The 21050-nt window shown below is 37.6% G+C and overlaps 1 protein-coding gene across 2 annotated transcripts; it reads right to left on the minus strand.

Moving 5' to 3' along the window:
* Nucleotides 1-966: 966 nt before the first annotated feature.
* Nucleotides 967-20949, minus strand: LOC306877064 (MORC family CW-type zinc finger protein 3-like). 2 transcript variants are annotated; one of them, XM_079428595.1, is made up of 19 exons: nucleotides 20898-20949; nucleotides 19906-19978; nucleotides 19513-19645; nucleotides 18845-19068; nucleotides 18419-18575; nucleotides 18137-18284; nucleotides 17868-17999; nucleotides 15521-15640; nucleotides 14279-14376; nucleotides 11370-11468; nucleotides 11156-11284; nucleotides 7923-7997; nucleotides 5811-5853; nucleotides 5618-5719; nucleotides 5446-5524; nucleotides 5306-5369; nucleotides 4047-5199; nucleotides 2366-2607; nucleotides 967-2238 (listed from the first exon to the last, which is right to left on the minus strand). In XM_079428595.1, exons 1-19 carry the CDS (start codon nucleotides 20934-20936, stop codon nucleotides 2100-2102), a joined length of 3249 nt encoding a protein of 1082 aa, XP_079284721.1. In that variant the 5' UTR covers nucleotides 20937-20949; the 3' UTR covers nucleotides 967-2099. The 2 variants fall into 2 exon arrangements, with proteins under 2 accessions (XP_079284721.1, XP_079284722.1); XM_079428596.1 differs by lacking the exon at nucleotides 17868-17999.
* Between the last annotated feature and the right edge of the window lie 101 nt (nucleotides 20950-21050).

Below are 21050 nucleotides of genomic sequence, written 5' to 3' on the forward strand. Positions count from 1 at the left end.
GACACACACTAATTCAGTTCGATGTAAAAACAATAGGCTAAGTATATCTTGCATGCTTTAATGTTAGCGATCATTGAAAATAAATCGGTAAACTCAGGTTGAACTTTTTGTCTGGTTTTACCAAAATAGTTTTTTGAACCAGGCTGTAAACATGTTTTTTTTTCTGCTGTAAATTTGGCCGGTTTAACATAGAGTCTCTAGAGTCTCGACTCTCCTCTAGCGGCCAGTTTTAGTCACTTCCGTGTTGGCTTCACGAGAGCGGGGATTTAAAATTAGTGCTGTCAAACCATTAATTACGATTAATCGCATTCAAAATAAAAGTTTTTGTTTACATAATGTGTACTGTGTATATTTATTATGTATATATAAATACGCACGCATGCATGTATATATTAAAGAAAAATATATTTCTATATTAAATGTATTTATAATATAAATTATACAAATATAAATATTCAAAATATGTCCTGTATGTTTGTGTATTTATATATACATAATAAATATACACAGTTCACACACACATATATTACATAAACAAAAACTTTTATTTCGGATGTGATTAATCGCGATTAATGGGAACCCTAATTAATGGGATCCTGGGAACCCACATCTCGGAGGACCTGACCTGGACCACCAACACATCCAGCCTAGTCAAGAAGGCTCACCAACGCCTCTTCTTCCTTAGGACACTGAAGAAGAACCACCTGTCTCCAATCATCCAGCGGAACTTCTACCGGTGTGCACCCTGACCATAGACTGTTTAAATTACTGCCTTCTGGGAGGCGCTTCAGGAGCCTCCGATCAAGGACAAGCAGACTTAGGAACAGCTTTTTCCCTACAGCTGTTTCCCTACTAAACTCTGCCCAATGATAACCCCCTCACACACCACCACAAACTCTTCACCCCTCCCCATCATTAAAATCGGTTAAAAAACAAAAACAAAAAAACATCCACACACTGAGTACTATGCACTGGAAATTTTTATTTCTATGCACTTTCAATGTTCATTGCACTAGTATTTATATATCTTAATGTATAGCTTATTCATATCAATTTGTAATTATATTCATAGTTTTTGCTCATAATGTATAGCTTATTCATATCCATTTGTAATTATATTCATAGTTTTTGCTCATAGTGTACATGCATTTACTGTACAACCCATCTGTATAGTATGTTCATATCACCCATCTGTATATCATACTGATAGTATTTAAAAATTGTAAATTATGTCCATAGTACTACTGCCTTATCTGTATATTCTGTACATATGTAACTATTGTAGACACTGTATATCCTGTACCTCTGCTTATTGCACTTCTGGTTAGATGCTAACTGCATTTCGTTGCCCTGTACCTTACATGTGCAATGACAATAAAGTTGAATCTAATCTAATCTAATCTAATCTAATTGTTTGACAGCACTAATTAAAATATAATTATTATTATTATGATCACAGTCTCCAGTCAGTTTTGACCACGAACTACACAAGTGTGACAGCCGAAGCAACAATACCAGAGGGTTAAAGGTTCAGGGGCAGTATTGCCAGATATTACCAGAAAACTAATCTGATTAAATAAACAACCTCACACACATGCAACTAAAAGTTACTTTAAAATACATACATAACCACAGAAATACAGAAAGAACAGCTTTAAATCAAACAAGTATACAATTTATTTTATATTTAACTCTTTTTTTCAAAAACAGCATTATGTACAATATTATACACAGAACTGCCTGTACACAATTTGAGTAGCATTTACTACAGCTATTATCCACTCATAATTGTGTATTAGAAATACAAACAGTTGCATATCAGAAAAATTACAGAAAACATTTGTAAGCAATAAAGCATAAAGTTTTTGTGACAGGGTCAAACGTTATTCTTGAAAAAATATATTTTTATTCCAGTGGCTAAAAGAAGAATGTATAAAAGAATGTAAAACCAAAGAACTGCAAGTATTAATCAGAAAAAAACATGTAAATAAATACAACTTAATTTAATATGTTTTCAGAGTGGAATAAAATTTGAACATTTTGTCTCCTAGTAACCTAGGAGATGCACATTTTGGCAGCTGGCTTTAAGTAAAGTCGGTCTAAGAGGGGGAAATCTCCTGTATGACCTGGTTTAAAATCTCATCTATGACCTCACAGTCATAGTTCACTTGGTCGAGGTCCAGGGCAGGAACAAAAGTGACCAATAAACGAGCAATGCTGCACCGCAGCTCCCTCAACCTGATGACAGAAGAGAGAGAGAGAGAGCAGAATTATATATGTGCATCAAAAAGTGGCTCCAAATGAGCATGTACAGAAAGGCCACATACCACTGAAAACCTTTGAAACAAGTCAACAAGGCTCTTACTTGGCCGGTGTCTCTCCGTTCTCTCCCTCCACAGGTCTTTGACTGCTCTCTCCTTCCTTTGTGATCCCATTCACAAGGTTTGCAGCTGTGCTTGCATTGCATGTTTGTTCTGAACTGGCGTTACTGTCCTTCAGAGTCTCTCGCTCTCTTGCATTGCTCCACTCCTCTCTTTGTTTCTTCAGCTCTTCTACTTCCTTCTTCAACTGTTCACAGTGAGCTTTAACCTGCTCCAAGCTCTCCAACTTTTGAGTATACAATTTGCAGGGAATAAAGAATGAAATAAAGAAAAAAATAAATAGTTTATGCATGAATCATCAAATAATGGCCATCCCTGCATAAAAGACCAGCTCCCCATCATGCCTCTTAAAGCGATAGTTCACCTAAAAATTAAAATTCTGTCATTAATTACTCACCCTCATGTCATTCCAAACCTGTAAGACCTTTGTTTATCTTTGGAACACGAATTAAGATATTTTTGATGAAATCCGAGAGCTTTCTGACCCTCCATAGCCTGCAAGGGTCCTACCACGTTCAGAGCCCAGAAAGGTACCAAGAACAAAATAGTCCATGTGACATCAGTGGTTCAGTCGCACACTTATGAAGCTACGAGAATACTTTTTGTGTGCAAAAAAAAAACTAAAATAATGACTTTGAGTTGCCATCTTCCGCCATTATAGAGATTATCACGGCGCATGCCTGTGAACTTGTTTATGAGCAGAGGAAAGCACGGGAGAACAATTGGTGAATAAAATTGTTATTTTTCATTTTTTTCTGCGCACAAAAAGGATTCTCGTAGCTTCATAATTATGGTTGAACCACCATGTCACATGGACTATTTTGTCAATATTCTTGGTATCTTTCTGGGCCTTGAACTCGGAAGGACCCTTTCTGTCTGTGGAGGGTCAAAAAGCTCACGGCTTTCATCAAAAATATCTTAATTTGTGAACGAAGATGAACGAAGGTCTTATGGGTTTGGAACGACATGAGGCAGAGTAATTAATGACAGAATTTTCATTTTTGGTTGAACTATCCCTTTAACCAGTCTTGCGTAGCCAGACCCTCAGACTGACTGCATCAGATATTCAGTCAACGGTCCGTGGGCGTGACGTCTGAGGCTGAGACTTCTTAATCTTAACTCCTGGCCAGAGGCGAACTGGCCCCCTAACTGAGCCTGGTTTCTCTCAAGGTTTTTTTTTCTCCATTCTGTCACAGAGGGAGTTTTGCTTCCTTGCCGCTGTCGCCTCTGGCTTGCTCAGTTGGGGACACTTAATTTCTAGCGATTAACGTCAATTTGATTTAGCAGATACTATTTAAACTAAACTGATCTAGACAATGACATCTCTGAACTCAATAATGAAATGCCTTAACTGAAAATTGAGTGTTTAATCTTATTTTTATACATTACTGACACTCTATCCTCCAATTTGATACTGTTAAGTGCTTTGACACAATCTGTACTGTTAAAAGCGCTATATAAATAAAGGTGACTTGACTTGAATAGCAAGGCTTTCATGGTCAGTCAGCTTCAGTAGTATAATATAATTTTTTTTTTTTGGTGAACCTTTAACAGCATCAAAATTGTACTAAGCTGGCTTGAATTTCATTTTGGTCTTTTCAGCAGACAACTGTCATTTCTTATTAGTTACATTAGTTTAGAGAGCCAAAACTACCAGTTTCTCACCTTATTTCTCAGTTCATTGCACTCTGTGTTGCGACTGACCAGGTCTCTTAGAAGAAAGTCCACTTGAAGAGCCATTTCATCATCTACATTTTCACAAATGCTTGTTGTTGATGAGTGTTCCTCCTTCTTAGCCTCATCCTGTGCCTCTTTTTCAGCTTTTATTTGCAACAACACCTCCTGTTTCACTTTTAGCTCATCCCTCTCTTGTGTAAGCTCTTTGATGGACTGGGTGGCCTGCAAGTAGAGAGTCTTATAGTGCTGTTCCTCTGATGGATCTGTCTGGATGCTCTGATGGCTGCAGCCCTTCTTTATGGTGAGTTTCAAAAGTTTGATTTCTTTCTCCTGAGCTTGCTTTCTGATTTCATCTCTCTCCCGGGCTGTGGCATCTAGGAGATCTAGCAGGTTATCCTGTTGCTTCTGTGCTTCATGTGTTGGCATAAGGTCTATTTCTATGTTAGAAACAAGTGAGGTTTTTGAAGTTGATGTCATACCTTCCTGGTTTTCTACATATGACTTTGCATGTTGTTCAAAACTGATCTTATTCTCCTTAGGTATCTCCTCTATTTCTTCAAGATTTGGTCTGGAAACTTCGCTACTACATCTCATGGGGCATTCGATTTCTGTATTGTTACTTTTCCTGCTTTCCACATTAGTAGCGCTCTGTTCCATCCTTCTCACATCATTCTCAGTCTCTTCCTTCTTGATCTCACCTTCTTCCTTTCTTATCTGCTCATCTTTCTCCGCCTTGACAATGAAACGTTCTGTTTGGGTTGTTATGCTTGTTTGGCCACTGGAAGTCGATGCCTCCACTGTTGCCGTTCCGGTGTTTTCAGTTTCCATGGAAGACTGATCACTGCACTCCATATATAATCCTGGTGCATCTTCGCTGGTATTTTTTTCCATCTTCACCTCAGAAAGGTCAAAGGCTTTGGATCTTGGCGTGCTGTGGGTCTCATCAATAACAACATCATCGTTGTCACTGCTCTCTACATTGTTTTCATCAACTTCATTGCCATCATCGTCTGCGATTGCCAAAGGTGAGGTTATGAAATCTGATGTAGCTGCGGATGTTGATGGACTATCTGGAGTGTCATGTAATGTTCTTGCTCTTTTTACAGTTTGGCTCGGGTATAAATTAAGACTTCTCTTTGCTCTGTAGGAGACAGGTTTGAGATCATGTTGTGTGCAAAAACAGAAATAAGAGAGTAAATGGCAATAATGTGTAAAAAAGAGAGAAAGTAAGAATGAAAATTATGTACCTTTTAGGAGTGGAGAGGGACATGACATTTGAAATCACTGGCATGCTGTCCGAGGGGCTAGAAGCTGTTCAAACACAAAATATTAATAAAACTATTTAGATTCTGGATCAAATAAAAATACACACACAATTTGGCCTCACCAGACTGTGAAAGAGTCACTGAATTGAAAGGGCTCATTGCCGTCAAAGAGGCCGTAGGTGATCTGGGTGAGGAAGGGCCCTAGGGAAACAAAAGGGAAGACCAAGACTTCAATATGTTCTGGGAACATATAATTGCTTAACTAAGCTTTGGTTAAAAAAAGGAAAAACTTACTTTTTGGTACAGTTGACGCATAAGGTCAACTTTCCTTTTCAGATTCTCCTTCTGTTGAAACGGCACTGCAGTTTTCTGCTGTTCCTGCCTAGTTTCTTCCATCTAATTACAAACAAGAGGAAAGACATCTGACTAACAAGCAACACCACCACTGGATGTAGAAATCCAGAAATATTACCTGAGAAGATATTACCTGAGTTCTTTGCTGTTCCTGCTGTTTTTTGAGGGTTCTCTCACTGTGGCAACATAACAAAGAACATCAGTGTCAGACTATATCACGTCTGGACACCTGGTATATCAGATCCATTTTCTTAATCTTATCACTGGCTTATCTTAAAGGGTTACTCCACCCCAAAATGAAAATTTTGTCATTAATCACTTAACCCCATGTCGTTCCAAACCTGTAAAAGCTTCGTTCGTAAACACAATTTAAGATATTTTGTATGAAAACCGGGATGCTTGTGACTGTCCCATTGACTGCCAAGTAAATAACACTGTCAAGGCCCAGAAAAGTATGAAAGACCTCGCAGTGTTTCCCATACATTGACTTATTTATGGCGGACCGCCACAATATCAAAACTGCCACAAATAGATTTTCCTAAAGGCTTTGATTTCATTGAATAAACATGAGCAATGCATGTTTAAAAATCAAAATCCGGCAAGGGTGTTTTTATATTAGATTAGATTCAATTTTATTGTCATTGCACATGTGGGTACAAGGCAACGAAATACAATAGAGAAGAAGAATACAGCATAACATGAGGAAGGAGAGGAGAAAAAAATAATCCCCATACTATGCTCCTTCGGGAGTACAGTGTGAGAACAAGAAAAACACCTCAGCAACAAAAGCACAATCAATACAGAGACACAGGATTTGCAAGAGGAGGGGGGGGTTATCCAGCTCAGACGAGCAGCCATCAGGACCCGCAGCCTCTCAGCGCTAATCACAGACCCGCTTGTCAGACTGGCGGTGCCATGGAAACGGCCTTGATCGGGACCCAGACGGAGTCGACAACCAGGTGTCTGTGGGGGGGGTCAGGAAGCAAGAGCGTCTTCACTGCAGTGCTCTTCCGGGGGGTTGTTTCCAGAACGACCTTGTCCGAGGCAGTTCTGGTTGTTTAGGGAAGCCGAATGAAGATAAGATTGCAATTGTTTGGTCTTGGTGCGAGCAGCTGCATACCAATTTCACAGCTACTCTCTTTGTCCATTCTGGTCTCCAAATCCATCAATTTTTCTCAGCACAGCCGTGAGCTTCTCCGTGATAGAATCCATATTGCGGTTGATGGTTTCAGTCTCAGTGCTGACCGCTCTGCCCACTGCTTCAATCATGACGGGCAGCCTTGTGAGGCTTTGGACAGCTGTTCCCATCTTCTGAATTCTCTGATAACCCAGGGCAAAGCCTAATCCAATCAGCAGAAAACCCGTTATCATGGTTCCGAATAGGTAGATGTCTTCAATGTCCTCCACGGAAAGAGCCGCCAGACACACGACCCACCATCTCTCCCATGCGTCCATTGTGTAGCCAGTAGCGAACGTCCCGTCCGGACAATTGGGCTCCCCCGAACCCAGGGCTCTTGTAGAGAATATGGTGTCAATTGCGTTGAGAGACCAGTTGATCAAATCCATGATTTTTTCAGTTTGGAGAGCAGTGCAGAAAGAGTCTCTCAAGTGTTAGACAAGACGAGAGAGCAAGCAGGAAAGATAAGGGGAGGAGAGGAGAGAAAAAGCGTCCGCCTTCGCTGAGAACCAAACGAGAATATCACTGTATTTCAGGAGAAAACCGACTGACATCAGAAAATTTTCGATGTCATTTTCATTTTATCTTGCATGTAATGCCTGATAAAACAGCGTTTGAATTTGCATAATATATATATGGGGGTGGGGGATTGCTGCCACAAATAGAGTGTAAGCCTGTGGCTTACACATAACTGCCTCGTCATTGTTATTTTTGTTTTCTTTGTATACAAAAAGTATTCTCATAGCTTCATAACATAACGGTTGAACCACTGATGGCAGATGGACTATTTTGATGATGTCTTTCATACTTTTCTGTGCCTTGACAATGTTATTTACTTGGCAGTCAATGGCACTGTCACAAGCCTCCCGGTTTTCATCCAAAATATCTTAAATTGTGTTCTGAAGACGAACAAAGCTTTTACAGGTTTGGAACGACATGGGGGTAAGTGATTAATGAAAAAAATTTCATTTTGGGGTGGAGTAACCCTTTAATAATTTTTTGGGTAATACAATTAATTCATATTCAGATAAAATGAATAAACAGTTGTAACACATTTTTTTCACTCACTACTGTTTGTATGTTTTCAGGCAGTTTGAATTTTCATCTTCAGAATCTTCAGCTTCTTCTGGTTGTTCACATCGCCTGGATGTAGAAAGAACAGTTGTTTGAGCTACGAAATGTTTAGAGATTTGTACGAACACACAATCACATATGCTGATAAATATCACTGATATCTAATCTACATTGCATGTTTAGACAAATTATACTGTACATTGCTCAAATGCACTGAAATTGTCTGTTCAAAGATGCAACCCCATGAGGAGAAAAAAGGTAAGATGGTCACAGGTTGCTTTGTAAAATAGAAGAAAGTCTGGTTCACACCAATGATAACTATATTAGCGTTCTGTTTATTATAATAAAAACCCATAAACAAAAAATATTTTTACCAATTAAATATAATACAATGTAATATCTTACAGTTATATATAAAAAGTGTTGAGTTACTAATCCACTAGTAAAACCATGGGTGTAATTCAATAAATTATGATCATTAAGTAATTGTTATCATTTCAAAGGTCATGAAACTAAATCTTTTTCCTGATGTTAAAAAGTCTAAGTGCATTCCTAAATGTTAACAATTCAGTCTCTCATTTGACCAGTAAATATTCTCTAAAATAATAACATCCACTAAAACATCACCAACTTAAAATATCAAGTATCATATCATATTTTTGCCTAGCTATAAAACAAAGGGTTACTTACTGATGATTTTGATTATTTTTATCTCCCGTGCTCAATTCAGCAATCATTAAAAGGACACAGGGCCTATCCAAATACCCACACTTGTGGTTTTGGCCACTGGAGAGTGCATGCACACAACAGGAAGTAAGCGTGCAAGACTGTCCCAGGTCTTAGAAACGCTAAAACACAGTGCCCTTAACGCACAGCTTCGGAGCGGTATTCGAGGCTAAGCATATCCCATCATGCATCATGTTCTGGTTATAAATTGTGAGACGTTTTGCTCAGATCCTGTGAGATGTCACAGAAACCATTCCAGTGCAAGTTAAATATTAATAATAATAAGATATTACATCCATATTGTCTATCCATATTGGTGGATGAATCCTGTTGTGTGCATGGGGTGGTGATGGCGCAGTGGATAAGACACATGCCTTTGGTGTGAGAGACCCGGGTTCGAATCCACACCAATGTGTCCCTGAGCAAAGACACTTAACCCCCTAGTTGCTCCAGAGGCGTGCGACCTCTGACATATATAGCAATTGTAAGTCGCTTTGGATAAAAGCGTCAGCTAAATGAGTAAATGTAAATGAAAAATAAAACGGCAAGTCATTTGTAAAATAAATTGTTTAGCTTTTTTTCAACAGATAGCTAAGATAGATAAGTTAAGATAGCTAGGACATGGTACATTTTTGTCATATCAATTTCATGGCATGTACCCACAGTCACCAGACTTCATCTTGCCTTTTTACAGAGTCTTGGGCTGTCACAGAGACAAGTGATTTCTCAGAACATCCATTTCAATTATATCTTTTCTTAACTGTATTTTGTGCCAGTAAATGAAGATAATGAATATCTTAAAAATATTTTGTGGCAGTAAATGAAGAGGTATCATACCAATCACAAGTGCAGTATGGAGTACCTCAAGGCTCAGTACTTGGCCCCTTACTTTTCACGCTTTACACGTTACCCTTGGGAGATATCATAGGAAACATGGTGTTAGCTTTCAATGTTATGCTGATGATACCCAGCTCTATATTTCTTCGCGACCTGATAAAACTTACCAATTTGCAAAAACTAACGGAATGTATAGTTCATATGAAAAACTGGATGACTGGCAATTTCCTACTGCTAAATTCTGAAAAAACAGAGGTGTTCATTATTGGACCAAACATTTTTTCATGTAATTACCTAGATCAGTGTCTAATACTTGATGGCTGCTCTGTAAATTCTTCATCATCAGCTAGGAACCTAGGTGTACTTTTTGATAGCAATCTTTCCTTCGAAAAACATGTTTCTAGCATTTGTAAAACTGCATTTTTCCATCTTAAAAATATATCTGAATTAGAGAATATTACGACCTATGCTCTCAATGTCAAATGACCTCGAGGCTAGATTATTGCAATGCTTTATTGGGTGGTTGCTCTGCACGTTTAATAAACAAACTCCAGCTGGTTCAAAATGCAGCAGCTAGAGTTCTTACTAGAACCAGGAAGTATGACCACATTAGCCCAGTTCTGTTAATAACATTGCACTGGCTCCCTATTAAACATCGTATACATTTTAAGATCTTGTTAATTACCTATAAGGCCCTGAATGGTTTGGCACCTCAGTATTTGAGTGAGCTCTTATCGCATTATAGTCCTTCTTGTCCGCTGCGATCTCAAAACTCTGCCCATTTGATAATACCTAGAATATCAAAATCAACTGCGGGCGGGAGATCGTTTTCCTATTTAGTGCCCAAACTCTGGAATAATCTACCTAACACTGTTCGGGAAGCAGACACACTCTGTCAGTTTAAATCTAGATTAAAGACCCATCTCTTTAACCTGGTTTACACATAATACACTATCGCATTTCTATAATTCAAATCCGTTAAAGGATTGTTAGGCTGCATTAATTAGGTCAACCGGAACTGGGAACACTTCCCAAAACACCCGATATACTTGTTACATCGTTAGAAGAATGGCATCTACGCTAATATTTGTCTGTTTCTTTCTTATTCCGAGGTTAACATAGGCCACCCAGATCCAGACTGTATCCAGATCAGATGGTCACTGCAGCCACCCGGATCCAGTCCGTATCCAGATCAGATGGTGGATCAGCACCTAGAGATGGCCTCTACAGCTCTGAACGTCAGCGGAGACCAGGACAACTAGATGAGCCCCGGAGACTGATCCCCAGTGAAGACCCTGTCTCCTAGATGGCCATCGGGACAAGACCACAGGAACCAGATGAGTCCTTTGCACAATCTGACTCTGCTTTAGCCTAGATTTAAACTGCTGATTTTGTCTGGCCAGAGGAGAATGACAAACTATTTCCCCATCTAAACAATGTAAAGCTGATATAAAGCCACCCAGCTTTATATCAAGCTGATGTAAAGCTGCTTTGACACAATTTACATTGATAAAAGCGCTATACAAATAATAGTGACTTGATTTGACTGTAGGTTAAAAGTCAGTACTCTATAATTCTCCCAGGACTTATTCTCCTTTTTCTTGAATCCTGCTGGAGGTAAATCATTTTACAACCTAAACAATGAAAAGTCAGATTAAACAAACCTGAATTGGGGGTCTGGATTAAATCGACAGAACCATTTATCAGGGAGCTTATTCGTGTCAATGCCATCTGGAAGTTTACGCCATTTCAGACACTCATCACACTCAACCCAGTTCTGATCAGGACGCTTCCTTTATGTTAAACAAGGAACAAGGGTTATATATGGAAAAAGAAAGAAATGAAATGTTTTGAAGTTGCATGTGAGTGTATACTAACGGGATATCCTCCATAGGTACTGTAGTGTTTAATCCCTTTTTATGACGGATTGCTTTCCAATACTCTTCCAGTTTCACACCCAAAATGTTCATGGTTTTCCTGTGTGGACAAATAATAAGCAGCTTAGACTGCTATATTATTGATTTCTTGTTTTAGAAAACAAAATTTCCTCTTGAAAACTAAAATTAGTTATTAAAATGTATTAAAAATATTAAAATTAATTAATAACTCAAATAGAAAAGAGCTTGTTCATTTAGTTCAATAGTTCAGTATGAGAACAGAACTTAACAAGGGTTCGGGCAATTCTTGTAATTACCTGAATTGATTGTAACCCTGCCTGTCTCATCAAAAATCAAACGCTGAATTGCAAACGTGCTCACAAAATAAGATATTCATAATTAGTCAAAACAATTTAAATGCAAATATTTGTTATGCTGTTAACATCAGGATTTATATAATGTATTTGACCATATACAGTATGTATACGGTCCAGACAGTCCTATATGTACTAATACATGTCAAACTCCGCTCTTGGAGAGCCACTTTCCCAGCTCCAACCAACTGCAACACACCTGCTAGGAGGTTTCTAGTGTTCAAAATCACCCCTTACACCCTCATTCACTATTCCCAACATTAGTCCACTAATATAGTCCAGTTGAAAGAGTGAAAAATGAGTGAGTGAATTCAAGACACTGAGTGCACTGGAGGTGCAGTCACTTTGTGCTTGGTGTTTAATAATAATTTGAAACTAAGCACACTGGCAGCTCCAGCAGTAATTAAAAGATTTATCTCCAATTTTAAATTTTTATCTAAAATTCTGGAAAACATTGTTGCGGCTCATGATCATCTCTCAGTGAATAACCTATACAATTTCAATCAGGTTTTCGTTCCTATCATAGTACTGAGACAGACTGCCCTGTCAAAATTTCTAATGACTTAGTAGCGTCTGACTCAGGACTATATCTATATTCATTCCTCTTGATTTTTGATTAATCTCTCTGGTCATACTCGATTTGTTCAACTAGGTCAGTTTAAATCTAAGTCATCATTTAAGTCACAGGTGTCTCACAGGGATCAGTTCTGGGCCCTTTATTATTTATAATTTATTTACTGACACTTGGAAGCATTTTTAGGGAATATGATATTGACTCCAATGACTCAAAGATTATCCTCAAAACCTACTTCTGAACTTCCATCATCCTCTCTTTTTAACTGTTTGGCTGGAGTTAAAGCTTAGTTTTAAAATAATTTTCTTAAACTTTACAGTAGTGAAACAGAAATGCTTCTTGTAGATAAAAAAATAACTGGTCAAAGACCAGTGGGTTTCTCTATGTCAGGGGTAGGCAAGTTTGGTCCTGGAGAGCCGCAGTCCTGCAGAGTTCAGCTCCAACCCTGAAAAAAATCTCACCTGCCTGTAGCCTTAATAATCCTGAAGACACTGATTAGTTTGTTCAGGTGTGTTTGATTAGGGTTGGAGCTGAACTCTGCAGGACTGCGGCTCTCCAGGAACGAACTTGCCTACCCCTGCTCTATGTGCATCAATGTATTTACAATTGCTCTTTCAACGCAGGTTAAGAGCTTGGGTGTTCTCCTCAACAATACTTCTTTTAATCTTTAGAAGCACATATTAACAAGGTTACTCGGATGGCTTATTATCACATACGTAACATTAACCACCTCTGTCCAGCACTCTCAACAAGGAGCACTGTCATTATGGTTCAAGCTCTTGTCACTTCACGTATTGACTATTGCAATGCTCTTTTTTATGGTCTCCTTCTTAAACGTTTACACAAGTTACAGTTAGTACAAAACTCAAATGCACAAATAATTACTAGAACTCCTACTATGGAACACATATTTCCTGTTCTTCAAAAAAGTCTTCCTGTTAAACAGAATATTGAATTCTGAATTTAGCTTCTTGTTTATTAGGCATTACATAAGTTAACCTGGCTCCTTCTTACTTATCTGAACTACTTTCAACATATACTCAATCTCAAACTCTTAGATCTTCCTCTACCTTCTGTTTAGTTCTTCCTCAGATGCATTTAGCTTCTATGGGATCTTGAACATTTAGCTTTGCTGCTCCTCATCTGTGGAACTTACATCCACAGGACATTCGTAATAGTGACTCTCTCCCTATTTTTAAATTTCATTTGAAAACGCATATTTTTAAGCAGGCATAACGGTGATTTTTTATATCTCGTGATGTTGTAAAGATTTTAATGCTGGCTTTGAATTTTATTGTTACTTGTTAATTGTTTTACATGTTTTATTTGCATGTAAGATCTCCTTTAGTGTCACAGACACCTATAAATAAGATGTATTATTATTGTTATATTGAACTCTGACATGGAAATTAGCATGTATAAACCTTAATTAAACTGTTTAACAATCAATTAAAAATAAATTTTATACCTGTATGATATTACGCAGTACCCACATTGGACAAGCTGTTTATAAAGTGGATGGATGTATGATTTAGCTGCATACACCATCTTTTGGCGAGACACGGATATTCATTCTGCCCGATCCTCACAGTGCATTATGGTTATTCTCTAGCCATTGAGTGTACATTGGTTGTACACTCTTTATTACGGTGCAATATGGAATTGAATAAATGCACTCAACATCCACTACGGTTTTGGACACCACTACAAATGACTATTTCCTTAAATAGTGCCCTATTTAAGGGTATAGGAAGCGATTTCGGACACAGCCTAGCATTACTAAAGACTTTGTTTAGCTGGATCAGGTGTGCTTAATTAGGGTTGGAGCTAAACTCTGCAGGACAGTGGCCCTCCAGAAGCTGAGTATGACTCCCCTGTACTAACAGAAAACAATAATTGTAAACTTACACTTAAATTGTTCTAAACTAACATTACAATCCACCTGTACAGTATTACTCTCACCTGTACTCTTCTGTGTAGTCAAAGTCCTGCTTGTTGTGTGTTGGCTTAAGGAAGTTGCACTCAATCACTGCAATGACTCCCACTCCTTTTTCATTTGCCTAATTTCAAAATCAAGATTAAAATTTCATTCAGATACTCCAAGTAGTAAAAATAATAAACTATAAAATACGGTGGCCGAGAGAGCTCAATGCGCTGCAACTTCAGAAAACACATGCAAATAGACAAAACACCAGCAAATCAAGAAAACATCTTCATCATTTTGACAACACATGCGCTGCAAATGCTCACAACACATGCAAATTGAGAAACGCTGCAAATGCTCACAACACATGCAAATTGAGAAACGCTGCAAATCCTCACAACACATGCAAATTGAGAAACGCTGCAATTGCTCACAACACATGCAAATTGAGAAACGCTGCAAATCCTCACAACACATGCAAATTGAGAAACGCTGCAAATCCTCACAACACATGCAAATTAAGAAACGCTGCAAATCCTCACAACACATGCAAATTGAGAAACGCTGCAAATCCTCACAACACATGCAAATGTCCTTTCTTTCATTAGCCTACTAAAAGAGCCTGAATAAATGTTAAAATATTATTCTTACTGACATTTTTATTTTGACCTGGTTTTAACAATTAATGAAGCATTGCGAATTTATTTTCATTAACCTTGAAATTATATTTAGTTCAGGATAAGTTAGCCATCTTACATAATAACGTTAATCGTGTAATTTGTCATTATTAATCTAATAATATCTAAAAGACAAAGAAACCATGCAATCAGGGTGTTAAAATAAACAACAACAAAAAAACACTCACCTTTCAGTTCACCAACAACTCAACCAATAGCCACTGCACAATAAGCAAATCCCAGCTGGTCCGTCACTTTTTTTGGGTCCCCTTGAAACATTTCCATTGTGGTCCATGCAGCGCGTTTTTGTGAGGATTTGCAGCGTTTCTTAATTTGCATGTGTTTGAGGATTTGCAGTGTTTCTCAATTTGCATGTGTTTCTTAATTTGCATGTGTTGTGAGCATTTGCAGCGTTTCTCAATTTGCATGTGTTGTGAGGATTTGCAGCATTTCTTAATTTGCATGTGTTGTGAGGATTTGCAGCGTTTCTAAACATTAAAATAAAATAATATTAATAAAACATTACTTTGTCACACTAAAGTACGTGGCAAATGGTGTGTTTAGGCAAAAAAAAAAAAATCAATTAAAAATGTAAACAATTACCTTGGTTTGACATCCAACACGTTCATAGGCTTTGATGAGCCTGTTTTTATGGTACATCATGACCCCATAATGGTCTTTGCTCTTGGTGTTGTAGCCAAATACGATGGGAATGTTTTCTCTCTGAGAAGAAAAGACTTAAGGAAAGCTCACTTTGTAACCTATGTATTCAATGAGTTGGTTAAATTCATAAAATAAAACCCTAGGCTCATGTAAATTTGCTTTCATGGTCAAAAAACAAACTATTCTGTCTTTCTTTGAAAAGTTACCACCTATTTTTCCAATAGTAAGTAAATTTTATTTATATAGCACATTTATACATAGCAAAACTATCCAAAGTGCTTAACAATGTAACATAAATTTAAATGAGAAAAGAAAACAAAAAAGAAGCAAACAAGACATCCAATAAAACATCAATAAATTGAAATTAAAATGCTAAGGAAAAAAGATATGTTTTCAATCTTGATTTAAAACTGGTAATGGAAGGTGCAAGGCGGCAGTCTAGAGGCAATTGGTTCCATAGACGAGGGGCATTGACTGAAAAGGCTCTGTCACCCTTGGTTTTCAAACGGGAATGAGGGACAGATAAAAGAGCCCTGTCAGTGGTAAATTACTGGTAGTTGACAAAGGGATAAGAAGAACTTTAAGATAAGACGGAGCTTGATTGTTAAGAGCTTTGAAGACAAACAGCAAAATCTTAAACTGAACTCTAAAATGGACCGGAAGCCAGTGTAGTGAGGCTAAATTTGGAGTGACGTGGTCATATTTCTTTGCCCCAGTCAGCAGCCTTGCAGCTGCATTTTGTACCAGCTGGAGACGTGAAAGCGAAGACCTGAGTACAGAGAATTACAGTAATGTAAACGTGAGGTAATAAAAGCATGAAGAACCTTCTCCAAATCTTGAAAAGACAAAAACGATTTAAGTTTGGAAATGACCTGTAATTGATAAGAACTCTTCCTGATGACCGAATTAACTTGTTTGGATAAACATAATTCTGAGTCTATAATAACACCCAAGTTTCTAACCTGTGAAGAAATGGAGGGGAAATGGTTGCCCAGCTCCTCAATGATATTCATTCTCGTTTTTGGGGACCAAAAACAATAATTTCTGTTTTGTTCTCATTTAGTTGGAGAAAGTTATTCGATAACCATTTTTTAATATCTGAGATACATTCCAGCAATGGTTGAATGGACTCTAACCCCAACCCAACTTTTAGTGGGAGGTACAACTGTGTATCATCAGCATACAGATGAAAAGAAACATTGCGCTTCCTGATAATATCCCCCAGAGGGTGCATGTATAAGTTAAAAAGAAGTGGTCCCAAAATAGAGCCCTGAGGTACTCCACTAATAATTGGGGCAGATGATGAGGAAAACTCGCCTAGCTCTACAGAAAAAGACCTGTCTTTGAGATAAGAGTTGAACCATTGTAAAGCTGTACCCCTGATACCGATCAGATGTTCTAACCGCCCATTATGATCCACGGTATCAAAGGCAGCTGTAAGATCAAGTAGTCAGTACCGCATTTTTACCGGCATCTACTGCAACCAAAATATCACTGAACACTTTAAGCAAAGCAGACTCCGTACTGTGATAAGCAGTGAAACCAGATTGAAAAGGTTCTAATAAATTAGCTGTATTTAAGAATGTGATCAACTGTAATTGGACAACTTTTTCTAAAAGCTTTGACAAAAAGGATCATTTCAAGACAGGCCGAAAAATGTTAAAACAACCTTCATCCAAACCTTGCTTCTTAAGCAAAGGCTGAACAACTGCATGCTTAAAGCAATTAGGAACCACACCAGTATCCAAGGATGAGTTAACCAACACTTGGATACTGGGTCCAATTACTGGAAAGGCTGCTTTTATGATCTCAGAGAGAACAACATCTAGTGAGGAGTTAGTAGTCTTCATTTTGTTAACGAGATCAGAGAGTTCGATTAAAGAGACATGTTGAAAATGACAAAATAAAATTGACTAGCAGGCAAATTTAAAGACAGGTCTGAGAGCTGTGAAGTAAAAGATAAGCGAATGTCACTCACTTTATCAACAAAAAATGTCACAAATTTCTCACAGAGCCCTGCTGACAGCTCCCTAGAATACTGGGAATTCGGATTAATTACTGAATTTATTGTGGAGAATAAAATCTTAGGTCTATGACAGTGTGCAGAAATCAGATCTGAAAAATATTTTGATCAAACTGACTTAGCAGTGCTCTGAAACTTAATGAGGCACTCTTTAAAAATCTCAAGAGACACAGTAACTAAATTTATAGTAAATAGTTATGATGTATAAGATTTTCTTTGGGAAGCAGTAAATCATATCTTGCTCCTATATGATTGGTTGGATACATTTAGAAAGTTGGGTTTGTATTTATCCTTGGCAATGTTTGCCAGGCTTTTAGAGATCAGTTGGGTTTTCACTTTCTGTCCACGAATAATAATCTGCATTCTCGGCTTCAAGTATAGGATTCTACAGTATGCCTACAAAAAATAACATGAACACAGACACATATAGTATTACAGTTATGTTCTGTGAACTGTAATGCATAATGAAGTAGAACCAACGATAATACAATATGTAGACTGCAATGTGTTAGATAGGAGGGTGAAGTACTCACCCGCAGAGAGAAGTCGCTCTCTGGGCTTGACAGAAATGAGTGAAATGGTTGCTTGTATTTCTTCTTTTCACTCTCATATATTTCAGATGGAATCTGGATGTCATAGCGGTCTACGTCAAAGTCAAACTCAGATTTATCTGTGGATGTTCTGTAGCAGGAAAAAAAAACATTTCCTGAAACACTTAATCTTTCCATTTCTGATCCTGATAGCTCAAGAGAATGGCACTAGCAACACCAAACACTGCTCTGATCTACAACATAAGCAGATCTTTTGATTCTCACTTGCGGAGGTTCCAGATGATGATTCGTGTTCCTGTGGACTTGGTGTCAGAGTGTGCGTTGATGACATCGAGCTCACTGAGAAGCTCCGCCTCCGTCTGGAACAGAGAGTAGTGCAGGATATCTTGAAGACTTGCAGCGTGTTGTGACTCAGGTTGGAGTGAGAGGAAGGGTCAAGGTTACAGACATCAAATCGAGAATATAAATGTATGCTGAAACTCTATCCTAAAAACAACTTATTACTGAAACTCGACTATAAGAGCTTACAATCAAATGCAAACAGAAATCAGTCACTGGACTCTTAATATATGTAATATATCTCTAATACCCTCTTCATCTCTTATATCATGTCAAATATTCTATTATATCCTATGTAGTCCATTCATGAAGGCCTACTCTTGTATTTGCATATTTAGAAGGTAAGGATATATGACTGGCCGATGCGTTTGAATGAGACAATGGGTACAATGACATTCTCTGCATGCATCTCCTGAAGATATGTCTGGGACAGAAGGCCCACACACATGGACTCTCCATTCTTGGAAAACACAATGGTGTCCTTTCCTAAGCGCATGGAACCAGACTTGAATCCATTGCCGTAAAGGCCCACAGGGACATGGCCATTTATAGTCTTCTTGTCACTGAAGCCAAAACTGAGAGGGAGAGGAACACAGTATGTTATATAGTAAAACTATTTAATATGAAATTGAATGACTTATTAATATATAATTTTAATATAATTTTTTTTACAATATTATGGGTTTTACAGCTTTTTATTTTTTCAAATAAATGCAGCAAGAGACCTAAAAAGTTTTAAAAATCGTACCAAACAATGGTAAGTCTACATATACACAAAAGACATTTAGAGTGTTACAAAAGCATTCTTTTTCTTTTTAAAACAAATACTGTTCTTCAAACTTTCTAGTCATCAAAGAATCCTGAGAAAAGACACTGTTTCCACACTTCGTTAACAATTAACTATGATAATAAGAAAGGGCTCTTAAGTACTAAATCAGCATATTAGAATGATTTATTAAGGATCATGTAACCCACCCAAGTGAATGCTAGTCAACTTATTGGTTTGTGTTCTCACCCACCTGAGCATTTTGTACATCTTATCGTAATTCATTCCTGCTCCATTATCCATGAAAACTAGACAGTCTTGACCTTTGATTGCTGTCCTATCAATCCAAAACTGTTTGGCACTCACATCTGGGTCATAAGCATTGTCTGAGGTAGGAAAGATAAATTTAAAATATTGTCTGATTGCACATATTTATTCAACTTTGAGTGGCTCTCTACTAATGTAGCCCTTCATTACACACAGTCAGCAGGCATTGGCAATATCAGCAGGGATATGTTTATGTGGGGAAACTAGGTTACAAGTTCATAGTAATCTAACCCTTGAGGGCACACATCCATTGTTCCAAACTGCTAAACAAATATTATCAGAATGAGCAATATCAGAAGATAGCGATAGTCTCGCTCACCTATCAGCTCTGCAATAGCACTGAAGGGCCAGGTGTGGCTGGTGGAGTTGGTGTGAAGGAACTTTGGATTAAGCTATAAAAGGATCAAAGACACAGTAAACTATATAAGTAAAACACTAAAAATAAATTTTTATGAAACTATGCACTGTTTTATAAAGCGGTGGATCTGATCATCTGATCATCAATGGCATTATTTGCATGTCCTCCATTTTGGCTTGATTTAAAATTCTTTAGTTTGTTGTTTTAAAAGAGCCTAAGTTTTATTTCATTATTTATAAAACATTTTATGAGGGTATTTAAAAAAACAAATAATTTAAAAAATCATGATCTTTCCTTAAAACACTTCATATTAATCATATAACATTTGGAGTCTTGTTCAAAGCTGTTTTTAAAAACCACATATAGACAGAAATAAAGACAGAAGTAAAAACTGACTTTTTTTTATTAAAAACATTTTACTGATGATGCATAAACCTTTTATGAGTGGCCCGCCATCAGCTTAGAGGATATTGTCATGTGTTGATGAGGTACATATCAGAATCTCTAATTTTTTTACTATCATTTCTAATACCAGATACGCAGTCACAATAAAAGAGGCTGATGGATTATGAGCGTAAAAAGTCTTTAGGATGAAATGAATACATAACTGGATTTATGCTGGACCAGGCATGTCCGTTTGACAGAGAAACGAAACTGAAAGTAATATCCGAACACATACATCACAGCAAAACAAAAGCATGATCCTGGCATTAAATGATCATATACCGCTTTCAATATACTGTGAAAATATATGTTGTTTATATAATGAGAAAACACATAGTTTATTTAAGATGACAGTTCGTCAGCCCGTCAATGACATGCTAACAGTGTGAGAAGTTATTACGTGTAAACTTATATCTATTACCATTACATGTCTATTAGCACGGTGTTTACTACCACGCGTTAATTACACATGTCATGCAAAGAAATGCACCGGTATTAAATATTCATACCGCACTGAGCGGGATTCCTCTCTCCGTTGGCACAGCCATCCTTGATGTGAACAAATCCAAGAGGTCCTCGCTGCAGCCTGTAGCGCGATGATGTACTGGATCAGATCCAATACGTACTGGACGTTTTTACGCGCATGCGCGGTGGTGTGTTTT

Source organism: Barbus barbus, assembly GCF_936440315.1.
Source record: "Barbus barbus genome assembly, chromosome: 11".
In the NCBI taxonomy this organism is placed as follows: Eukaryota; Metazoa; Chordata; class Actinopteri; order Cypriniformes; family Cyprinidae; genus Barbus; species Barbus barbus.